The 23,886-nt window shown below is 37.1% G+C and overlaps 1 protein-coding gene across 2 annotated transcripts in view; it reads right to left on the bottom strand.

Moving 5' to 3' along the window:
* LOC145686457 (uncharacterized) overlaps nt 1-23,886 on the bottom strand; it is a 114,569-nt gene that overhangs the window by 46,666 nt on the left and 44,017 nt on the right. For both annotated transcript variants that reach the window (XM_081759773.1, XM_081759774.1), the window contains exons 6-8: nt 18,449-18,594; nt 8,301-8,441; nt 2,352-2,471 (exon numbers count right to left, since the gene is read on the bottom strand). In XM_081759773.1, the coding sequence (XP_081615899.1) occupies nt 2,352-2,471; nt 8,301-8,441; nt 18,449-18,594 (407 nt within the window). The remainder of the gene's footprint in view (nt 1-2,351; nt 2,472-8,300; nt 8,442-18,448; nt 18,595-23,886) is intronic.

Below are 23,886 nucleotides of genomic sequence, written 5' to 3'. Positions count from 1 at the left end.
ACGCTGCAATAAACTGACCTGTTGGATTGGTTGGCCGAAGTATGCAATATTTATACCGCCGCCGAACTACGAGCGAGAATAATCTAGGAACGTCGGCATAGGTTCTGGAGCCAACGAGGCGAGCGTGAGGTACACGAATCTTCAGGACGGAGCCGGACGTGGCCAAAGTAAGCAACAACAAAGTTGTGTAGCCTGCCGCTAGATGGCATTTGCTGTCGATGTACGAACAAACGAAGAGTTGCCAAAAACAAATCGTGTTATATCAAGAGCTATGCCTATAATCATCGTTAACGTGGCATTCCAAACAAAATCTGGACATTAATTCCAACAACTGAGCTAATATGTCTGTACTTTGACTCATAAACATTTTAAAATTATTACTGGCATTGTTACAAGTTTCTTTTAATAAAATAATTGTATTATAGTCATCAGGCAACTCTAAAAACGACCACAAGTAGCTTTCCTGTCATTGGTGTTGCGCGTGTTGCCTATCCAAACACTTAAAAAACTAAGTCCATTGGGGCAGGGTAAGGGTTGTCAAAAAAAAAAAAAAATCAGTAAGGTCGGTGCCACTAATGGCACCTTTTCCGCACTAGCTATAATCGAATTTCCAACAAAAGTGCAAAACGCTCCACCTAGTGCTTAATTCCACTTATTCACCAATTTCGCTAATAAAATTAGCAGTTCTCCAGTTCTGTAAAGTGGGACTGAGGAAATGTGAGACCAGATAAATTGGATCCAAGTCGAATTGACTTCTTTATTGAATCAAAAGGTCTAATATATTTCAATCAAAAATTTCCTTGTACGCCTTATATCTGGAGAACTACATATAGTGTAGCCAAACCCAAACTATCAATTAACTCAGTATGATGTGCTTATTCTGCAGAAAATACGAAAACTTGATTTAGAGGCGTTCAAAAAAAATTTGTAACCTCTGATCCAAAAACTAATTATTGGCCAAGATCACAATCTTTTGATGCATTTTTTGGGATCATTCCTAAAATTCTTGGACAAGATCGCAATATTTTGATCCATTTTTTATTTATTTATTTATTTTTGGATTATTCCTAAAATTCTTGTTCTATAAATTTCCCATCATTAATTGCTTTTCTGTCAGAATTAAAGGAAGGCTCTGGAATTTTGAGTAAACGGAGAAGTCTCTCTGAGACTCATTTAACTCGAAGCAATTGATCAAATTCGTTACAAGTTTCAAAATGGCTACTTTTAAAAATACGTTTCCAAAAGTCGTCATTAAGATAGCTTTCTTTGAGTTCTGAAAGAATGATAATTTCTCATTTACAACGAGTGATTCAAGCATAGCTTTATTGAAGAAAGAAAAAAGAAAACAAAACTTTGGAAACTATATAGACTTCCCTAGCTTGTTTCTCAGATAATTTTAACGAAATTGTAACCTTCTTCTCCTTTCCAATTTGTGTAAATAATGATTGTTACTTTGTTGTTTAAATATAATTAATTACACTTCTTGGTGGTATTTTTAATGATTGATATCCTATGATGTCAAACGAAACCAAATAGAGAAGATTTAAGTTTTACGTCCCACGGTTATGCCAGCTAGTCTAAAGGAGACGGTGATGATGAGAAATGAATGAAATGGTGGAACGAAGAAAGTGGGAGGAAACGGGAGAGTCCCAAGAAAACCCTCACACACGGTGTTTGTCCAACACAAAGTTCACTTGGCGCGAGCTGGGATCGAACCAAGGACCCCATGCACCAGAGGTGGATACTCTACCACTGAGCCAACGCGGTCTCAGTGGAGAAAATAAGAGAGATAACTCAAGGATATTATACTAAGATACGAAAACACCGTGCTCATAAGTTTTCTCGGGGTTCTCCCGTTTCCTCCCACTTTCTTCATTCCAGCATATCACTCATTTCTCATTATTACCATCTCCTTTAGCCTAACCGGCATAACCGTGGGACGTAAAACTGAGATTTCATTTTATACTAAGATACTTCTGTTCTAGTAACATGAAAATTGCTCTCATCTTAAATACGCTGTCTTTTATGATAACTAATAGCTTGAGCTCCCTAATAAACTTAAGTCTAGTATGCATTTCAGTAAAAAGTATTAGTATCTTAATCTTAGGAATTCTTTCGAAAACAAATAAAATATAAAGAAACCATCGGTATGACTAAGAATTCAAACAACTTACTGAATATTAGGTTTTCATCAAATATTTACCTTTTGGGTGCGTAAACAGAGAAAAGATAAATGCTTATTTTGTATTTACTACCCACTCGTATTCATCTGACGTACATCACTAGCCGTGAGCAAGCCTTCTAATTTGTTATATTACAAAATGATACTTTAAAATAAAAGAAATTATTACCAGCTCTCTCTATTACGAAGTGCCTCTTTAACAAGTTCCATCATCGCATGCTTTTCGTCAGAAGCGTAAATCTTACGAAGAATCTCTGGATCCATTTTCTCCAACAGAATCTTTACAACTCTGCAAAATTAAAAGAAGTTTCTCATGAAAAAAAAAAAAAAAAAAAAAAAAGGAAATGATTTACATCATCAATACAATAAATAAGACTTACAACTACAGAAAATTTCATTTTGTCCATATAATCATTAAATAACAATGAAGGTATGTATTGAATGTACTGAAAATTTCTAACAAGATTTGGGATTAAGAATGAGATTTCTGGGCTGTCGGCATCTAAGGCCATTTAGCCCCTCACGTACATGAGGGATGACGTTCCTCGGCAATTACACTATGCGATGAAAGGGAAGGAAGGAAGCAGTCTGGGACCTTTATGTTAGGTACCATCCCGGTATTCGCCTGGTGTGAATGAGGGAAATCCAGGAAAAATCTCACTCAAGATGGCTGGCCTGAAAAAGCTGTTACACTTTTTCAACCAAGTGCCCCCAACGGGATCGAACCCGAGACCGCTAGCACCAAAAGCGAGAGTGTTAGCGACTACGCCACGCGGGGCTACAATTTCTAACAAAAATATATGATATTATCAGGTTGTTGCACATGATATATTACTTACTGCTATTAACAAGAAGGGGAGGATAACACGTGGTTGCTGTCAGTAGGTATTACCAATATCTTTGAAATGAAATGAAATCTTTGAGTTTTACGTCCCACGATTATGCCGGTTAGGCTAAAAGAGACGGTAATGATGAGAAATGAATGAAATGGTGGAATGAAGAAAGTGAAAGAAAACGGGAGAACCCCAAGGAAACCCACGCACACGGTGTTTGTCCACCACAAAGTGTATTACCACTATCCACAAATGTACTTACAAAAATGTCATCAGTGCCAAGCAAGGAAATTGTGCTCTTGTCCAACATTCGGAAAACACATTTTAGATAATTCTGCACAGAGAGACTACGTAAATGGCTTGTTTCCTCGCTTTATAATGTTAGGATCCTGAGTTCGAATTACACCCTGACTGGTTTTCAACAGCGTCCTTAAATCCACTCATCTCATTATTAATTTCGGAAAATAATTCAAGCAGACATTGCAAAACCACGCTCAGGGATTCTAACTATCGTTCTACTTACAGATTTCTGTAATTCCTAAATTTTTATAGTTTCAAGCTTTCGACTCTCCCCTGGAGTCTTGGTCACGGAGGTTAAAAACAGGAAGAAAAAGAATAGAAACATCAAGGAATAAAAAGGAACGGACTCACCAAGGGAAGAGCTGTTGTACAAAAAGCACGTTATCCAGTGCGTCAGCGATCTCCAAATAAGGTAAAGCGAACTAAAATATGGCGGAATAATTAATCGGTATATAGAATGATAATTCAAGCAGGTTTTTCATCACTGATTTTCATTCTTATTTTTACAGATATTGACATTTTTCATAATAATATCTAATAAATCTAGAAAAAATTAATAGATCTGGAACGTATTTATAAAAACAAACAAAACAAAAACAGCAACAACATAAAACTCAAAAATTTGTAAAAGCTGCTCAGTCTTAGGTGCTGAAATTGTTTCCATGGCACATGAGCAGAATCTATATATATATATTTCTCTACTCACTTATATACTAAGCTACAGAAATAATAATCTTTGTGCATAAGATAGCTATGAACCCCAGTCCATCTTCTTTATTCTCATGATGTAGCACCTTCAGACTACTTCTTGCTTTCAACATGAACTAGTTACATCGAGACAAAGGCAAAGTAACTAGTTTGCCTTTAAGGAACTGTTCCCAGGAGATGGATATTGAGGAATTGTTAAGGAACACACTTTCAGATCTTTAGGACATCATTTCACGGTGAGGGTAAAGACACTTTCACCATTCTCTTCCCCTCTCCACTTTTCTTTGCGACAATTCTACAATTGTTACAGTAAACGAAACAATCAACACCAGATTTGCCACCTGAGTTCGTAAAAATGTTATATAACTTTCCTAAACTTTCAACAAACTATTGTTTTATGCAGAAAGAAGTACCAATATCCAACACTTCCAAATTCATTTAAACTTAATTTACAGTATGTCTAAAATTAATTTTACGGTATTCCACGTTCGTACATTTGTGTCTGAATTAGTTCACTTCTAATGTATGGTGACAATAACCAAGAAACGAAAGTGCATGCTACTTTGTTACGTTGAACCTGCATTTTCCTTCCAATCTTACCCTCTGTGGACATAAGCTTGAACGCTTTGATATCTTTAGCAGCAATGAGCATTGATGTATGTCATTACACTTTGATCAGTTTCCTTCATTCAATGTAACACGTAATAATGAAGCATCAGCAAAAGGGAACCGGTTTGCTTCCCTGGTTCCAAAACCCAAGAATTTTGCCACGAAACAAGCTATAGAACAGCAACATATAAACCTGATGGAGATCCCATCTACTTTTTTTCCCTACAGTAAAGGTATGAAGATGTCAATATTTAATAATAATAATAATAATAATAATAATAATAATAATAATAATAATAATAATAATAATAATAATAATAATTTGCATATTATGAAACTTCGTTACTTCCACAGTGTACTGGAAACAAATTATTATTTTACGATGATTTGAATAGCAAATTCTAACCGTCCCTTTTCCTTTTCTTCTACTTCACTGAGAATTCATAAAGAAATTCAGCTTTTGTTACGTATTTTTGGAAAGGGGTCTAGAAGGGGTGTCCCCATGGCACACCCTCCAATTTCGAGAACAGTTTTTGTACCCCCCTCTCAAAGGCTACATTCCAGTTACATTTATATATATATATATATATATATATATATATATATATATATATATATATATATATATATATATATGCGTCTTGTCTGAAAGAATATTGCTTCATAATACATTGAACATTTCGTATTGGCACTGAAAAAGTATACAAAAATTTGGCTCAAGGAACGATTAATGAGACAGAAAATGGATTTCTAATGTTATAATAATTTTAAAATGAGAATAAACAATATTTTCTTCAAACGTATGAGATACATCATTATTAATACATCATTACAACTATTGATGAAATTATTAAATATGTACCTATAAATGTATAATTAACAAATATTGCATCATAAGTTCAAAGTAGAAAGTACACTATGGTATCTAAAGACGTATTCTATATATAAAGATCAAGAGTCCGATGAAATTAGTCCGGCTATCCATTGAGTATTGACCCAATCCATACGCTGATGTGCAATTTTATCAGCAGTTTTCTTAAACTTATAAGCACTTCTGAAATAAATCTATTTGCGAATTAAAATACATTACAATGAAGCCACAAAAGGTCAAATCCGAGGAACCGTATTCCAAAATCCTTTCATTTGCGTGATTAGCTGCCATCACTTAATGCATGACAAGGAATTCCGATGAAATCGAAATTAGTGGGAATGAAAACGGAAGAAGGTTGGAATTATGCGTGAATTGAAAAGACTTTACCATTAGATCGTTGATCCAACTGCATCTTGTGGATGATTCACCAATATGATAATCCAATGCACAAGTAAAAGCGAAAGATAATGCGCATAACTATAGAACATACGTATGTTGAACATCATTAATGGAAAACACACGTAAGTTTCTAAGTTTGAAATTGGCTTTTAAAAAAATAAGCACTCAACAACATCTGAAATAATCTTAGAATTTTAATTTTAAATGCTTATAAAACCTCATTCTTCGAAATTTCCTGACTGTTAACAGAGTTCCCTGATCTTTTCTAATTTTCTAACAAGGAAAGGACATGAACCTGTCATTCGGACATCCGAATCAAACGTAGTCCATTCGATAAACATAACAAAGATATGTTCATGCACAAAAAAAATTAGGTGCTATGGACAACGAACTAAGTCCCTGGGACCATTAATCCTGTTAGTATAAAGAAAATCGTGGACTCGCAGTGAAATATCTATTGCATCAACACTACTCATTGGAAAGTCATGGCTTATAGTTCATTCTCTTCAGCATGAAACAAGTTTTCCAGAGGTGCTATGTATTGGGGTTTATAACGTACTTGGACAGGGTAAATTGGAGATCCCTTCAGAAATCCCTCCCATCAACTTTGGACCTCCCTGGAGTGGCTCCGGGTAAAAACACACAATCGAAAAGTATCTCGAAAAATACTATAGGGGATAAGAAATGACTGTACCAAGTTTTGTATTGATAGACGGAATAGTTATGAGGGAAAAGTTCGTATACCAATACACTTTCGCCTCATACTAGTCCACCAACACTTATATCAGTCGCCCTGGGTATTAATCCTCTCTTTTTATGCACACATTTTGACCCCCTTCTAATCTTCCCTCAAGCGGAAAATTAAAATCGCCTTCATACATAATTAGATCTGATGACGACTTATCTGGTATAAAATTTGATGGTTCTAGGTGACTTCTTTCTATGCGAAAATCTGAAGACACATACACACACACACGTCTTATAGAGAGTCAGTTTTTATATAATGGGTAAGGAAATATACCACAATCAATATAGGTTTCAACACGAAGCCACATCAACAGAACCTGAATCCTCTTATGTTTCTTTCATTAAAAAGGAACTTCTAATTTTAGATTCAAACTTTCTATCATGTACAGCTTATCACAGTAGTGGTTTGTTACTCTTACAACTAACTCGTTAAAACACCAATAATGTAAACAAGCAAAAAGCGTACTTTATTAGACTTCCAAACTATGCTATGCATAAGTGTCGGAAGTCTTATAGAACGGCTATGTTCGTCCGTCCGTCCTCTGTCAGTCTGTCTACAGGTATCAGAGCAAAAACGATAAGATATATCGAGAAGCCATTCTTGCTATCGATTCAGCATCTAGGAATAGGTTCCATCTCCTCCGTTAACCCTCTATTTGAACCGGAAGTGGTTTAAATTAACAATTTCCGGTATCAACGTTCATCGACATAGAACGAAGACGTTAATAGATAGCATCAGGCAGTTTTTTTGCAAACGATACATCGTCTCAAAAGAACATATCGTCATTACCTATAACATTCTACCGAAACCAGGAGTCGCTCAAATTTACTACTACTTCTGTTTCTATTACTGATTTCCATAGAGCAAAATGGTACAAGATATCAAGAAGCATCCAAATCGATTCAGGAATATGTTCCATCTCCTCTATTAATTCTTTATTTAAAACGTAAATGGAAGAAATCAACCATTTCTGGTTTCAACGTTGATCCCTACAGAATAGAAACGGTAGTTGATAGCGACAAGCTGCTTTTTGTAATCGATTCAGCGTCTCAAGAGAACATACTTTCACAACCCGCAACACTCTACGGAAACGGCTGAAATTTACAGTTAAGTCTGATTTCAATATTAATTTCCATGGAGCAAAAACGGTAGGAAATTTTGAAAAACGGTTTCTTGAGTCAGATTCAGCGTCCCAAGAACGACTTTTGTCTCGACTTTAATCTATCTGTTGAAACCGGACGTGGTAAAAATATAAGATTTTTCGGTTACAACACTGACCGCATAATGGATGAAACGGAAATAGCAGTATATATTCAATATATATAAATTTTGCAATATATATAAATTTTATTGCAACAGAAACTGATGATCATCAATTAGCCTTTCCGATTTCAATGTTAAGTTCAATACAGCCAAAACAATAAGAGAGAGCGAGAGCAAGGACTATCTTTTCATATGTGTTCAGCATCCGAGGAACAGGTTCTACCTTTGATCTTATTCCTCTATTGCAACCTGTAGTTATAGATGTACTATTTCAAGTTTGAGTATTGAATTCGCATAGTTTGAAAGTCTATCGTAGTTCCACACTGTGAAACGAAATTCACTTGTTATATTTATACATACAATAAGGTATATGTTTAGGATACTTACTCTGTATGTCCTTCTTGTATTGCTTTATGTATCGGCAGTTTGCTCCCACATACGCAACAAGGATTAGTTCCATTTTCTATTAGGGTTGTAACGCATGAAATGGCTCCTTTATACGCAGCATTAAAGAGTGCAAACTCAGCACTGAAAAAAAAAAAAAAAAAAAAAAAAAAAAAAAAAAAAAAAGAATTAAAGTACAAAATATGTAACTAAGAAATTAGCATTAAATACATAAAACATATATTTTTTTCTTCTTTTTCTGACATTAAAAAAAAAAACAGGTATTTGTAAATGATAAATAAGTATTCAAAGTATATGAAAATCTTTTGTTGAAACAGTATCATAACAGAGCGGCTCAATAACAGCATGCGAAACTAATGCTTAATATACCACTGTTTAATATACAAATATTCAATATTTGTAAAGCAAATTCTAAATTCGAAGGAAAAAAAAATCTCACAAACAAATCTGAAATCTAGAAATATAAATGGAACATTTCGGAATGATCCATTGATAACAATGCTAGTTTCAAACCAAGTAAACTATTATTATGAGTCATCTTCCGTTATAACCACTTTGATTGATTGATTAAATTTTAATGGGGACGTCAGCAACTAGGATATTTGTCCCCGTCACGATCAACACGACTGCTTAAAAATACGGACTGTCATAAATAAAATTTAAAAACGAATATATTAAAATATAAGAAAAAATGCTGCGAAATGGATATAAAAACCCAAAAATGGAAAAAAGAAATGAGAATAACAATTATATATAACATTAATAATAAACAGAAATAATAGTAAGAAGAGAGAAAATAATATAAGAATAACAAGAAATAATAATAATACCGCATTAGAGAAAATATATAACAATAATTAATAGTAATAAACAATCAAAAGAATAAAAGATGAAAATGCAGCAAGAATAATAAAAAAAGACTAAAAAACTCAGAGAACGTGAGCACTACAGCAAGTACACGGTCAACAATATCAATATCATTGCCTAATACACAGTCAAGTGTACGCAGCAATCCCTGACCCCTCTCAGATCTGAATATTCAGGACATTCGACAAGAATGTGCCGAATACTCCGCGGGACAATACATTCCTCACAATACGAACGATTCAAACCACAGAACAAATAACTATGCGTCAGATGAGAGTCTCAGATACATAAACGCGTCAGGAGCACTTCATCTCGACGACCAGAGCGAGCTGATGTATGCCATTCTCCAAGGCGTGGTTTAACTACATGAAGTTTATTTTCATTTCCCTGGTCCCAGTCTGCTTGCCAATAAGAGTGCATCAAGGTATGGAAACAGCTATAGAGATCGGAGAAAGGAAGGCTATGCTCCAATGCAAGCCCGGCCAAGGTGGCGTGCTTGACATTTGTGTCAGCACGTTCGTATCCTCGGATGCCGACATGACCCGGCACTCAGCAGACAGCGACGTCTTGTATTCGCTCATATAATCATATGTTGCAATAAAACCACAGCTTGGAAGATAAAGTAGGTCACAAACTCCCAAATTTCAATTTTGACAATTTTTTGCCCATAGAAGAAAACAACGTGGATTACCAAAATTTACACAATTCTATTCTTTAGTTCTAGAACAGACTCTTGTACTCAACCATATAACGTAATAAAGTCTCATCAAAAACGATATTTTAGTTCAATAATCGACCCCATGGTGGGCATATTGGAATACGAATATTTTGGCAATTTCTTACGTATAGAAGGGAATAAGCTGGACCACCAAAATTTACAAAGTTATAGATTAAAATTATTATTATTATTGACAATTCCCAAGGGTACTATATATTCCCCTTCCAAATTTAAGAGGGCCATCAATATACTCACGTTCTATGACGGAGAATGAACAGCTATGTTCATCTACATAACCACGTAACTTGACAAAGCCTCATCAAAGAGGATAAAATAGGTCAAAAACTTCCCAAAGTTGAATATTTGGCAATTTCTTACTCATGAAAGGAAACTAATGGACCATTAAAACTTACAGAAATACATAACCCGGTCCTATACTACCATCCCAAATTCTTAAATTCGGTAATTTCAAAAATTTAATGAGGTGGTTCTTGTACCCCTAAGTCACTGACCCTGATCCAGGGTCCACGGGTCCTTAGGTAGGGGCCATTCAAAAATTTTTGCTGAGTAAACGGGCATAAACCAGGGTACTTGCTTTTATAAGAATTGAGGCAGGTACTGAGGTGTTTGGTTTCAAAAGCAACCAAGATCACCTCCAACAATTCGAGCAAGTAAGTAACCAACTCTGTTGCCATATTTTAAAACTCTGATCAAGATTTAGGGCCAAACATAGATGCTCCGGTGTTTTCATGCAAAAGATACATTTATCACCGAGAACAGTCTTTGGAATTGCTGTAAATGCCCGTTTCAATTTACGAACATTCACACTATCATCACCTTGGCATTTGTTTCGTCGACGTCCCCGTATTGTTTCAAGCTCTAACAATGTAAATCGGAGAACGCTTTTAATCGACAAGACTTAGGTCTTTTTGCTTTGTTATCTTTTAATACTTCTCTATTACCTATGATATCTGCATTTTGGCTTTTGAAAAATGAAAATGAAATGAAATCTTTGAGTTTTACGTCCCACGCTTATGCTGGCAAGGCCACGTTGAGGATGAGAAATGAATGAAGAAAGCAGGAGGAAACGGGAGAACTCCAAGGAAACCCACGCACACGGTGTTTGATTTTGGCTTTTGCTTTGCAATTAATCTATTTCTTGACACCTTTCGAATATTAGGGTTGTCAACTGACCAGTATTTTTGTCAGATTCAGTTATATATTTCAATGTTTAAAACACAACTATTCTACATCTGTTTTGAGGATTATGAGTGGTTGATGAATTTTGTTTTTCAGAGTTGACAACTATATTAAATAATGAACAAAAATCTGCGTAACCCTCATCGTTTTACGGGCATACAAGTTCACCTTACCCTGAAATGCAAATAATACATCGGCTCCAATCCATTATTGTAAAATTAAATACAATTATCAACTAACAAAAAACAAATCAATACAGAACAAGAAAATATATTGCACGAAATAATACCTGAAGTAATGACCTGCTTCAAGTTGATAGCATGGAGCACTAAGACACTCACTTTAGACACAAATAAACCTCTTGACACAATGAAAACGACTGACTTCTGAATCAGTATTGCCAATCTCAATTAATCGAATTATGCTAATAATTAAAGAAAAAAAATATTTATTCTTTTGTAAAATTCTTGTATAAAATTGGTTTATATACACCTTAGCTGCTATTATTATTACTATACTTTCAAACTATGCTACAAAATGAAATGAAAATGAAATGAAATCTTTTAAGTTTTACGTCCCACGATTATGCCGGCTAGGCTAAAGGAGACGGCGATGATGAGAAATGAATGAAATGGTGGAATGAGGAAAGTGGGAGAACCCCGAGAAAACCCATGCACACGGTGTTTGTCCACCACAAAGCTCACTTAGCGCGAGATGGGATCGAACCAAGGACCCCATGCACCAGAGGTGAAAGCTCTACCACTGAGCCATCGCGGCCTCAAACTATGCTACGCATACATGTCAGAAGCCTTATAGAACGGCTATGTTCGTCCGTTCGTTTCTCTGTTGGTAGATATCAGAGCAAAAATGGCAAGAGATATCGACAAGTTTTTTTTTTTTTAATAGATTCAGCGTCCCACGAGTAGATTACATCTCTGTTAACTGTTTTCTCAAACCGGATGTAGCAGAAACAAACCATTTCCGGTTTTAACATTGGTCGCCAAAGAACAAAACGGTACTAGAGGGAAGCGATTCAACGTCTCTACCATTTACCGCAAAATCTATCAAAACCAGAAGTGCCTGAAATTTAGTACTTCCGGTTTGAAGACTTATTTTCGTACAGCAAAAACAATAAGTTAGCGACTAATGGCTTTTAGGTATGGATTCAGCATCCACGAAACAGGTTCTATCTTTGATCTTATTCCTCTATTGAAGTAGTTATCGATATGCTACTTGAAGTTTGAGTATCGAATTCGCGTAGTTTGGAACTCCACCGTAGTTTCACCCTATGAAACGAAACTCACTCATTATTTTTATTATATCCGTACAGGTTAGCGGAAGACTGTAGAGCATGGAAGCTTCTCAGTTGCAGCAAATGACCTGCCAATAACGGCAGAATACCTAATGATGATGATGATATCCGTACACAATTACAACACAAGACAATCCTAGGGAAAATCACTTCATATCGAAAAGTCAGTCTGTGTCATATATCGCATCGAAGGATGGGGTACTGTGAATGGTTTCAGTACATAGTTGGCGAGGATGCGGAATTTGTAAGGAAGTTTATGTGGACTGATGAGGCACTATTCAAACTTAACGGTACTATGAACCGCCACAATTTTGTCTACTAGGCTCTTAAAAATCCTCACGCTCATGTAGATACGGAAGTTAATCTACCGGGGGTTGGTATGTGGTGTGGTCCATCAGTGCATGATTTGATTTATCCCTTCTTCTTCGAGGGTACCGTAACTAGTAAGACGTATCTTGATATGCTTCAGACAAGGATTTTGCCTACCATCCAAAACCCGTATGGTGATGAACTTTTTTACATGCAACAAAAGGAGGCCCCACCCTAGTACTATCGAACGGTCACAGCTATACCTCGATTCAACTCAACCCGGGAGGTGGGTTGGTTAAAGAGAGATTGTTGAGTACAAACCTCGGTTTGACACTTCTGAACTTTTACCTCTAGGGGACCGTCAAGAATGACGTGTATCGGCAAACATCACCAATAAACGACAAGCTACGTGAAAAAATCATAGTCATGTGTGCTATTACGTAATATACACTAACAGCCATAGTTCGGTGTGCAGTACGGCATCATGGGCGTTGGTGGTCATGGGTACCATGGACACCAGAAGCTGTTGGTGGTCATTCGCACACACATCATAACCTTCCTTCAGTGCCAAAAATTGTCACGAGATATGGACTTGCAAACAGTGGTACATTTTTGGACCCCTCTCTCTCTATATATATATATACGAGGAGTGTTCAACTGGAAAGGTACGAAACGACACTCTTGGTATAATCGACGTTTTCATTCAAAAATAAATAATTATCAGAGGCCTGAACACAATTACCCCACATTTTACGAGCCGAAGAATTCAATGTTCCCACAATTCCTGTGGCTCTGAAAGCAGACAGTCCTTCACTATATCCAGTTCGTCGTCCAAATTGAAGCGCTTGCCTTTCAGTTTTTTTTTTTTTTTTTTTTCGCACCAAACAGACGGAAGACGCAAGGTGACATGTGCGAGCTGTAGGGTAGATGATCAAGCTGCTCCCACTTGAACTTGTCCAGTACATTTTGTGTGACCTGTGAGACGTGTGGACAAGTGTTATAGTGGAGTAGAATCACCCCCTCCGTGAGCACACCAGACCGTTTGCTCTTGATGGACTTGTGTAGACCACGAAGTGTTTCACAGTACACGTCACTGTTAATGGTTTTTCCGTGCTCAAGAAATTCGATGAGTATCGGACCTCGGACGTCGAAAAAGACGGTAAGCATCACCTTGCCTGCTGAGGGCACAGCTTTGAACTTTTTAGGGGGAGGTGACGACGCATGCTTCTATTGCATGCTGTCTCTCTTTGTCTCTAGCTCTCGTCACTGGAGACGATCTGCTCCAGGGATCTTCATGATACCGGAACAGGTGTTGCAGTTCTAGCCTCATACGCAATTCCTTTTGCGGTTCTCTGAGCTTCTTCGAAACTTACCGCGCGCACACCTTCCGGTAACCCTTATCGTGCACAATGTTTACATTGTTCCAACGCTGGCCCCACCATCACTGCCAACATTCGCATTGTGACACGCCGATCACTTCTCCTCAGGTCGTTCACTTTATCGAAGAGTTCGGCCTTGATTACCGTGTTTGTCTCCGGTTATCACTCAAACTCATGAAAACGGGCCGGCCTTCATGAAAACGGGCACTCCACTTTCTCACTGACTTGTCACATAAACAGTCTCCCACGTATACGGCCACCATCCGGCGATGAATATTGGCCGGTTTAATCCCTTCCGTAATCAGAAATCTGACTAGGAAGGATCGATTCAGTAGACATTATCATCATAATAGATCTCGAACAAATGCGAAAACTAGTAAAAATCATGTACTAAATAGATCGAAGAAATTCTACAACAATAGTAACAATTTTGTTTCATTACTATCTATCAATGTATTTCGAATAAGTACTATGCCAAACCTAACCACTGATTACAGACAAACAGATAACGATGGAATTTGCTCTCAAGATTTCAGACGAAGCAATCACAATTGATTATATTTTCGAGATGTATCACATCATTCTGATAATTTCTCAATAGGTGATCTCGCTAACTTAACCATACACTTTAAATGTACAGAACCTCCTCGAAGATCACTAAGTATTCCGCGATCTCTGATAGATTGCGAACGAACAACGAACCTAATAGGAATCCCAACGTAAACTTTATTCCTTAGTATGTAACTAAACATACATTTTGGAACATTATGTTGGCTATGAACTTAACCTAACTGATATGTGAATGAAGTTTGGTACTGGCAATGTCAATGTACGGTAACCATAATAGCTTCTATATATACACACAATAGTACGCATTAAATTCCTTGAAATATTTCTGACAACTGCTGATTTTCTTTTGTCCGTAACAAATAGTGATGCAATGCTTATTTAAACAAACCCAATGTTTATTTTATAAAACTAACTCCATTGACTAACTCCATACTGTATAACTGTGACAACGAATTTAAATACTAGGTAATGCCGTATGTTTATTTTAGTGAATGGTTTAATTGTACATATTTATTTTAATGAATGCAATGTTTAATGAGATTTTGTTTATTTCATTTAACTCACTTGATCTAATATTGATCTTTTAATGTATTCAGCGTAATGTTAATTTCATCTGTATTAATTAATTTTCTTTGAATCTTCTTAAACCATATTAAACGATAAATGGTATCTTTTATATTCCTTCTGGTACCTGAATGAGTATTGGGATTGTTCATCAATTGTTATCTTGATTTATGGCTTCAAATACTGGTTTCATGTGACAAGAAATTCTAATCCTCGTACACGTTCTATTATATGTAAGTATGCCTACTATTATATACATTTTCATATTTTATTTGAAAATATATGAAATATTAAAACAAGTATATGACTTATATGACTGTCTAATTATTAAGTGTACAATAATAAATGAATATATTGTGTAATGAAAAATATAACTAATTCTAAGGAAGAATTTAAATAGCACAAGAACCATGAATTATGTAGTGTATTTCAAATATTCATGAATAGACCGCGCGTGACAAGAAAACTATACAGATGGATGTCGTAGTAGTGTAAAGACGGTCAAATCGATTTTCAGAATCTGGGCATGGAAAATGGTTTATGCTTGGCCTTTCCTAAAGGAGGGATGCAGTAATAAGGGTTGCCAGCATGGTACAGTGAATTCGCAGTATAATGACCTTTTAACAATTTTCAAGAGGAAATCACCAATCGGGAACAACATCACAATTTCAAATAATTGAGCTACTGCTTCTTGTGTCCAGTATTTTCTACTAATCTAATTCAGAAACTACTCAAATTGAAGTAAACGACTATATTAGTTAAAACAAATTACTGTTAAAGAAAATAATTAGGTACATATAATTTCATGCTACTGACTTCCAACAATAGCAAACTTAGAGAGAACGGTGAGGCTGTTAGAAAGGTATTGATAGGACCACGCTATTAGAAATTTAATGGTTGTTTATTGTTGCAGTAAACTGCCAGTTCAACATTTTACTGCTTGTGTCGGCAGCGCCGTAACTTAGATTTTTTCTGGGGGAGGGGGGACAAGCATTAATATTTGGGCCCCCTAGAAAAACTTGTTTTGGGCCCTCCCGCAAAATTCAAAAATAGGCCTCTTCTTTCCATTCTTTCTCTTACTCTTTGTGGGCCACCGGAGCCTGTGGACTCTCCCGCACGCCCTTAGGCCCGTTCCATACATGACAAATTAATTAAGGGGACAATATTGACAAATTTCAAAGCTATATGAATAAATATTTCTAATGCCCCTAATAGTAGACATTTTTTACTGAAATGGGCTCACGACTCATTTTTGTTTTATTTACCTTTTGTGTGCTGTTTTGTTTATGTAATGTAGTGAACCTGTTTGTTGCTTCATTTACAATTAAAATCATGTTCGTATCGTATATAGAGTAAGAAAAATTAGTCTTAAGGTGGCCTCCCCTCGAACGGCGGGGAGCTTTCCTGGGGGAGGGGCAGTTGCCCCCCTGCGCCCCACAAGTTACGGCCCTGTGTGTCAATTTCAATATTATTATTATAGTTTGACTTATTTATTCGTGTTTCTGTTATAGGTGTTGTTAAATGCAGTATTATTTGTAACAGTTTTCTTTCTTAAAATTTTAACAATTACCATAACATGGCAATCTTGTATCATCACACGATATCTTGTGCCCGAATAAAACAGTCCTTTACTCGTAACAATGAAATCGACAGCTCGAGAGCATGTGATACAACTCCAGCGTGGTCCGGAAGTGGGTGTACCCCTGATTGGTGTTTTCTGACGGATTTAGGTTTTACCCACATTTATTTGGTAACATTGCTTGTCATTGTCTGGTAATATTGCTTGGTATCAAAGACACTGTTGTGATACAGCAGGATGGAGTCCCAGTGCTCTTCGCGATTTACGTGCGCAATTACCTGAATCAGACGTTTCCTGGCCGCTGGATTGGAAGAGGTTGTGCATTTTCACCAGAACAAAATGCCTGTTGCCTGGTCTCCAAGAAGTCGCAATCTGATGACACCAGACAATGCTCCCTGGGGTTTTATAAAGCAACAAGTAAGACACAACGCAGGAATTACGAGCAGCCGTGGAACACGCCTTCACCTTCGTGACTCCACAGTATTTCCGCAAAACATCTGCGAGAACTTGGCGCAGAATTCAGTTGTGTTACGATATGGGTGGTGATCATACCGAGGTTTATGACTCTTAAGACTTTAAAGTAACTGTGTACAAACACTCTACCATAACTAACACTATAGAGTTGAAACTACAGGGGGGGAACGTACGCCCACTTCCGGACAATCCTGTACGTCACAGGTTTTTCTCGTGGCGAGCAAGCAGTAATTTAGTGTTCATATATGTTATGCGCGAGGTGTTCTTAATATCTTTGAATTTATCAAGGGTCTATATTACGCAGTATACGAAGATCAATCAATACAGGGTTCCTACTGATCTGGAGAAATCTATTTTCCTGACTTCTCCTTGACCTTTTGCAGGAAATTTCCTGACTTTTGTGACAGGTGTCGGATGACGTTGACATATAAATAAGGAACAAATAATGATGAATATTTATATATGAGAACATTTATTCTATAGAGACAAACAATAATCAATTGCTCATATATACATTCCACTTACCATCCATAAAAATCTGAGCAACGTTCCATACTGTGATCATTAATGGTTGACTAAACTGAAATTGGTGTACTATTAATGTTAGAAAAAATATATTTTATAAAATTTCTCTGGCTTTCCCTGATTTCCAGTCTTTTTCCCTGAGTTTCCCTGACCTGCACCATTTTCCCTGACTTCCTTGACCAGTAGGAACCCTGCAATAGATCAGAAATATTATGCTACGGTTCAGGATCTTTCAAAATTGTATTTTGCCTATTACAAATTACAATTTATGTAATCCAATTAATTGGGAGCTATATATAACGATTACGTTATCAAACGGCGAAAAACGCTTAAATGTGTACTGGTCGGCAAAAAAACGAAGAAACTTAAAGTTGGTGTTCGATTCTCGGTGGGGCTTCAAGTGTTTCGATTGTCTTATTTTATATAGTGATGAAAATGGATACTAACAGCAAACATACAGACTACATACAAATGCTTCTACAATTTTTTGAAGTTCATATTGTCTTCCAGGAAAATATTACACATTCACGAAAGTACCTTCCTTTCAGCCATTTTAGTTTGAAATAGTACTTTTTGTCACAATATTAAAAAAATAAAATAAAAAAATAGTTGTTGGTATGAAAATATACAAACCTGTTAATATCTTTGAAGTCGTTATGAAACTCACGTCTATACCTCTCCCTCCAGCTACCCAAAAAACCATTCAAAAACACTTCATCCAATTCATATATAGTCTTCGGACTATACTTCAACAGTTTGGTAAGTAGATCAGGGTTATCCTATAATTATAACAACATGCAATTTGTCAATTGTATTATAATCAGTATTTATTGTACCAGCTATTAAGACAATCAGCATGGAAAAGACACTATGATACGTTGTATTTACAGATGGTTATATATATATATTTGGGTGGTCCTTATACATATGGTGAAATTTCAAAATAAAGCAATTTACTCTCTGACCCTCTCAAAAGCTTCCTTTTTATATAGAAATAATATGTGCAAAATATGATGTAAAAATTTTAATATTTAGAGGTAGCTCAACGAAATTAAAGTTTTGCCATGTAAAAGCCTAATGCTAATTGTTCGAGTATTCTATATTTTTCACACAGTCAGTTATTCACAGTCAATCGGTGTAACTGCAAAAGTTTCGAATAGTCTCTACTGAATTATTACAGAACAATATATTCCTAGTGTGAGTAACCCTATATATGTTTGCAATCAGTGATCCTGAAGAAAAGTTGATTTCCTTTCAACAGGGAACTTTTCTCGGTTGTGTTCGACCACTTGGATCGTATACTTCAACTGTTCTTCAATCTTAAAGCGTACTGGCTGAGTCGCTTCTTGTATTATGGCAACACCACACTCTGCATGACCGTTTGTGGTTGCTATTGAGCAAACAATTGCTTTAGCGGCCTTAAAATCATGTCTGTTATTCCATACATCAGGGTCTTCACTGAGGAAACCATCTGGGATGCCAAGAAGAGCAAATATATTTCTGCTTCTTTTTGTCACAAAATCTATATGTCTTACTTTCTACCATCGTCAAATCCACCTCTGCTCGGATTGATAGAACTTCTTTTTCTATCTTTGCTGAAGATTTCACAGTAGCTCATTTTGTGTTAGAGTCTAACTCTGGATCAAAGAGACTAAGGAGGATCAAATTTTCTGACAGGTACCACAGTTGTCGTGTCATTTTGTGTGATGTTGCTTCACCAATCTCACGTTGAGGATGAGGACGAAATTCCTTTAGGATTTGGAGATCATTTCTAGCTGTCGTAGAAGCCTAGAATGCCAGAAACCAGAATTTAACATAAATCTTCGCGTTAAACATGTTTAGATCTCGCAATCCCTGCAACTCTGTCAGTGTCAGCTTAAATTGGGAACGGAACCACCAAACCTCAAGACTGTAGGGCCACTGTTGCTTGGAACGTTTGAACATGAGAATGTCTGGTGAGCAGATGGGTCTAAAGAATGCTCCAAAGGTAGAGGACAATATACAGTAATTTCCAGAATGTGATGTCGACATCCGTAGTGTAGAAGACTACATCCTAGTAGTTATTCATAAATGATGCACGCTCCTGATGAATGGCCAGTGTTGGAACTGGTAGTATTAAAACACATGGCCCGGATTAACTTTTCCAGTCGCCATTCTTTCACACTACTGTAAACGGCGTGAGCGGAAGCCTTTCCACTCCCAAAGGATAACTGGAATTTCTAGCAATTTCTTCTCTCCCATGGTCGATACCCAAATGGTCAGCCTCTCTACGGTATTGCATCCACTAGTATCACTCATTAGCTTCCCATCCCAGTGAACTGTCAAAATTGTGTTTGGTTTGAATGACTTTTTAATGTGAGTAGCTTGTATTGTTGACGCTGGCGGCGGATGGTTGATCTATTAATAGCTAGCTCCTTAGAATCTTATCCACAGGCCTTGGAAGCCTCGAAGAGAATCATCATGGCATATCTGTCACTGAATCCGTTCCTATTGAGCATTGCGGCTAGCTGAGACGAAATAATACTTTCACTCCCTCGCTTTCGAAGTTGACATCAATTGGTTTACTGTTGCCTGGAGCTTCCGTTGGATCTTCTTCGCCGCTGCTGCTCGCTAATATTGCTTTCTGGAATAATGTATCTTCTTCAAGTTTGGATCTTACTTTCTCCTCTTTAGTGTTTCTGGTTTCTTCACTTCTCTTTCTCTTGTTGAGTAGCACCTTGTCGACTTCCCCAATACAGCAACTACGTCCCGTGTCGCTAAAGTTGTAGGAACATCTTGTCTTCTCCATCGATCTACGGCATTTGAATGTACGATGTCAAAAAGTTCCTCAATGAATGGCGTAAATGTGACGTCACTGGCTTCTTGAGTGTGGGTCCAGCGATTCTTATTTTTTGTTAAATCCTTTCCATTGGAAGAAAAGGTGCTCAAGTTTCTCTATCGAATCTTGACGATGTTTGACAGCGGTCCTTTTGACTCGCTCCACTGTCTTGGTTGGTGCCTTTCGGATACTTTCTTTGAGAAAATTAGTACGATACAGAAAGTGGGCATGGACCTGCTTTACTGCTGCAATTGTAACATTAATATATGTCTTGAGAATGAGCCTCTGCTACATGCTTCAGTTGACTTTAAAGGAAACTTAATCTTACAGCTGTATATTTTCCAATGTACAGCTGTAAGAGTACGTTTCCTGGTATGTCACTATTGAAACCTGATTAATATTTACAAGAAATGTTGTCAGTACAAAATCTAAACTACAAAAATAAGTTCTTTATTAATTAAAACACTCCAGCCACGCATGATGTATTTCCTTAAATGGTCGAATATTTAAACTTGCGAGATTAAGAGTGTAGACTATAGACAGAGCCATGATGATGTCGCTGCTTTCGGTTACACTCCAAACAATGTGATATAGGTCGTAAATTGTTTTGGGTATAGTTATTAAATTTCTGTGGCGTTCTTCTTGGGCGCACACGCAGAAGTGCCCTATAGATAATGACACTTATCATTATATTTATAAATTTACATATCAATAAGTTTATTAATTTATTATAATTAGGGGTAAAAGCGGATCTGAAAAGCTAGGGGGACGCACGATGTCACGCCGTCTCCCATGCCTATCTTTATCTATTGTATTTTTTTAGGAAATGGGAGACGCCATAGATATTTTTTGGAAGTGGTGAAACGGCGTCCCCTCGCGTTCTCCCTCACTTTTGTAATGTATTATTTTTTTTATTTTTGACAATATTTAATATTATTTATCATTAATTTATACATGATGGAATGAACAATTATAATAACGCAATAGCATTGTTATATACAACTTGCATTGTGCTCTGCGGCAGACTATGCAATAAACTTCAAATCGCTTGAACCACATCTAAATATTAATCAATCTGATTCAAATTTCACAGAAAATTGTTTTTCGTAGAAAGGAACAATATGAAAGGGTCAGAGGTTGAAATTTCAGACATGTGAAAATAAGGACCACCCTCATACATACATATATATATATATATATATATATATATATATATATATATATATATATATATATATATATATATATATATATATATATATATATATATATATATATATATACAGGGGTAGACAAAAAAATCTAAAAAGACTTCACACAGGACACGTAAGTTTGGCCCTCCACTGTACAACACGTGTTGTGGTTGCCGATTGTTTTTTTGTTTTCAATGTATCATGTGGACCTTCCTCTTCCGTCAGCAGTAACCAGTTCACCTGTGAGTGTTGTGCTGTGAAAGTGGAGCGGTAAAATGGGCGACCTGACAGACTTCCAAAGAGGCATGATCGTTGGTGCCCGTGGCAGCTCAGTGACAACAGTGGCGAACACTGTGGGGGTATCGAAAGGCACCGTGTCCAATGTCACGGGGGCATACATAATTCATGGGCAAACGACGTCTACAAAGCACAACAGTGATCGAAAGACAATCCTGTCAGATAGGGACCGGAGGGCATTAAAACAGATTGTAGCAGCTAAAACGAAGACAACTGCAATGAAAATTACGTCTGAACTCAATTCCAGCCTCCAGAATCCGGTTTCATCGAAAACAGTGCGACGGGAAGTTCATAAAATGAAAATTCATGTCAGGGCTGCTATCGCCAAACCCCTGGTCACAGCAGTAACTGCGAAGAGGCGCATCCAGTGGTGCAAGGATCACAAGGCGTGGACTCATGAGCAGTGGAAACACGTAATGTGGTCCGATGAATCGATCTTCACCTTGTTTCCAACAACCGGTCGTGTTTACGCATGGAGAACACCGTCGCAGGCCTATGATACAGACTATCTGCTACCAACTGTAAAGCATGGGGGTGGTTCTGTTACAGTATGGGCAGTGATATCGTGGTTTTCTGCAGGTCCCGTCATAGCCCTGCATGGAATGACGAATGCTAAGGCGTATTAAGCCATTTTGTGGAAAAAGGTTTTACCCATGGCCCAAATATTGTTACCTGATGATGATGGCATCTACCATGATTTGGCACCCTGTCACGCTGCAAAAACGGTGAAATCATGGTTTGAGGAGCATGACCAGGAGCTATCACACCTCCCCTGGAGTCCACAATCATTAGATCTTAACATCATTGAGCCATTGTGGTCTGAGTTAGAAAGGCGTGTTCGGTCTCATTACCCTCCACCAGCATCCCTTAAGGAACTGGAGCATGTTTTGGAGGAACAATTGTACAAAATTCCACACACCACGATTCAGGAGCTGTATACGTCCATTTCACGTCGGATCCAAGCTGTTTTGGACGCAAAGGGAGGCCCCACATCATACTAGGTATGATTTTCATACTTTTGCAAACGTTTAGATTTTTTTTTTTTTTTTTTTTTTGTCCAACCCCTGTATATTATATATATATGCGGTAGAATGGGGACGTCTGTTCAAATGGGCAGAGGAAAATGATGCCAAATATGAGATCTTACCGAGTTTCGAAGAGGATAAATTATGGGTGCACGGTTAGTTGGGCACACAGAAATGGTAAAACAATATCACCGAAGAGTTATAGTGGACGACAGGAATCGCCAAACATTGAAGAGGATCGTCACCAAGGATCGTAGAACAAATGAGGCAAAAGTGACTGCAGAACTCAATCAGCACTTGGAACAGTATTATGACAGTCACAATCTGTCACGAGTTGCATAACTTTACATCCGAGATTGGGTAGCAATTTCCAAACTACTGATCATCATCAACAACATTCAGCACAAAGGAAATGGTGCCAAGAACATGTACAATCCACCACCAATACCTATAAACTTGTAATATGATGTGGTATGTCCTCTTTGACCTTATTTCCATCAACTGGCAATGTTCATGTATGGTAGGCACCCAAAGAAGCTTATGCTCTGAAAGGTCTCTTCTCTATCGTGGCACGTCTGCGGCTCTGTGGGTTACACTTTCCTGGTGTTTCGTGGGTCTTGTTTATCCTAGTGTTCCGTGAATCCTCATAGGATGCATTGGTGCCAATGATTATGTACGGCATTGTAGATGACCATATGGAGTCTACGGTCTAAATCAGCTTTAAACGATGCGATCTCT

Source organism: Thermobia domestica, chromosome 5, assembly GCF_964235325.1.
Source record: "Thermobia domestica chromosome 5, izTheDome1.hap1.1, whole genome shotgun sequence".
Taxonomy (NCBI): Eukaryota; Metazoa; Arthropoda; class Insecta; order Zygentoma; family Lepismatidae; genus Thermobia; species Thermobia domestica.
The sequence above is the reverse complement of the archived record's forward strand: the minus strand, read 5'-3'. Positions and strand labels throughout refer to the sequence as shown.